A 1917-nucleotide genomic window follows, 5' to 3' on the forward strand; every position below is an offset into this window, starting at 1 on the left:
GACACAAATCAATAAATCAAGAAAAACTGGCTATAATACCAGAATTATTATACGATACCTGTTCCTCAACTTGGTGAAATTGAATGATATATGGCCAGTACGGCAATGCGTGGCCCAAATTCCAGTAGCACCCGTGCAGCTCTCCAACGATCCCTCCTATATCCACGGGATATTGTAGTGGGCGAGAAGACACCCAGCACACCGGATTTGTGTTCGAGAATAAACGCCTAGAGCAGCTCAATGATGACAGGAGGTTAGCGCGAATTGATGCCCCGGCTGGAGTGGCGAGGTAGAGGGAGGAGCGTAGCGCGATCCGCTGATCGGATCCAAGGATCGGATTGGTGAGGGAGAGGGAGAGGGAGAAGGAGAAGCGATTGGAAGGGTGGGGATTAAGGTGTGACGGATGTGCGATTGATGGGGTGGTTTGATTCGGTTTAGGAAACGCGGATCGACAAAGGGGATGAGCTTGGCGGTGGTATGAGCAGTCACGCGGCGGAACAGTCGAGGTAATTTTGTCGGTGGAGCTTCCAGTTGGTTCCAGACTATAGTTGCGCGCCTTGGAGTCCCTATAAAGCGCGCGTGCGGCGAATTCAACTTTTCACTCATGTCCACGTGGAAGGATCTTGTGCAGCACATGACTTGATCTGACGGCCAGCAGCTCCTGGATTTGCCAATTCACAGCCGTCGGATTGAGCACATCCAACGGCTGATAGCAAAAGTTATTCCCACACTATATAGGAGTATAGAGAAACAAAACGGCGTCGCCGGATGAATGTGTTCGGAGTTCGAGACCAGAGTAGCAGTATGGGACTATGAGCTACTCCGGCAGTAACCCAGGGCAATGGGATGAAGAACCAACATGGAATGCAGTCGTTGTTACGCAAGCATAGTGTAGAAGGAAGGCTTTTATTATTACCAACTCAGATCTCAGGGTAGCACGCATGCTATGGCAGAATGGCAGAAGATACATTCTACGGACTACGGTAGCTCAGTATAGCTGAGCATACAGGCACGCGCGCACTTATTCAGTTATTCTCCCCTGACATCTCCTCCGGTCCTCCTCCCCTCGCCTTCCTCTCGCACGATCCCGTGGTCGGAACTCCTCACGCATGCGCGGATGGTGGCGCTGGCGCCACGATGGTGTAGGCTGCAAAAATCACGTACGTACGTGGATAAGATGAGCTAGTCCGTAGCAAGAAAAACAGTAATGGAAAAGAAGCATCAGGCGCTGCATGCATGCACGAATGCTTACTCCCGCATTTGCTCCCGACGGGGAGGGCGACGCCGGCTTCGCGGGAGCAGCGGACGAGCTTCTCGGGGCTGATGATCCGCTCGTCGGCGGCGGTGAGGACGCGGCAGATGCAGGGCATGTCCACCTTCCTCACCTCGAGGCGGCAGGGCATGTCCGGGATCACGTAGGGGCTCCCCTTCTTGATGGTCCACTTGCACATGCGGATGACGCTGTCCCTCTCGTCGTAGCAGTCCTTCTCCCCGGCGGCGAGATGCGCCGCGAACCCGGCGAAGAGCGACGCGAACAGCAGGGCACGGAGGAGGCTGGCTCCGGTGGTGCTGCCCATCTTTGTTGCTTAGGTACTGTGGCGCTGCTGTGCTTGCGAGTGGTGTGCATGATGCTGGCAGTGGGCGCTCGTTTATATAGCACGCGAGAGCCCCCGATGCACTTCGGACTCTAGAGATCGACCTACCTGATTGACGGCGGCGCTTGTTGCATTGAAAATTTCGAGTGGCGACATGGGAATAAATGTTTAGGTACTTCATTGAATTTGGGTCTTTGTAGTAGGTGAGATCGACCGAGCCATATCTGGGGTTCCAAAACCACATGAACTTGACCATGGAAGCTGCATGCGTGGTTTCTTTTTTCGTGGTTTTTAATGGAGGGAAAAACATATGCCGTCACTC

The 1917-nt window shown here is 53.7% G+C and overlaps 1 protein-coding gene across 1 annotated transcript; it reads right to left on the bottom strand.

Annotated features, from left to right (window-relative positions):
- Nucleotides 1-892: 892 nt before the first annotated feature.
- On the bottom strand, nucleotides 893-1617 carry LOC125534031. The gene is made up of 2 exons (XM_048697339.1): nucleotides 1253-1617; nucleotides 893-1147 (listed from the first exon to the last, which is right to left on the bottom strand). Exons 1-2 carry the CDS (start codon nucleotides 1575-1577, stop codon nucleotides 1104-1106), a joined length of 369 nt encoding a protein of 122 aa, XP_048553296.1. The 5' UTR covers nucleotides 1578-1617; the 3' UTR covers nucleotides 893-1103.
- Between the last annotated feature and the right edge of the window lie 300 nt (nucleotides 1618-1917).

The sequence above is a fragment of the Triticum urartu genome, chromosome 2 (assembly GCF_003073215.2).
Source record: "Triticum urartu cultivar G1812 chromosome 2, Tu2.1, whole genome shotgun sequence".
Lineage (NCBI taxonomy): Eukaryota > Viridiplantae > Streptophyta > Magnoliopsida > Poales > Poaceae > Triticum > Triticum urartu.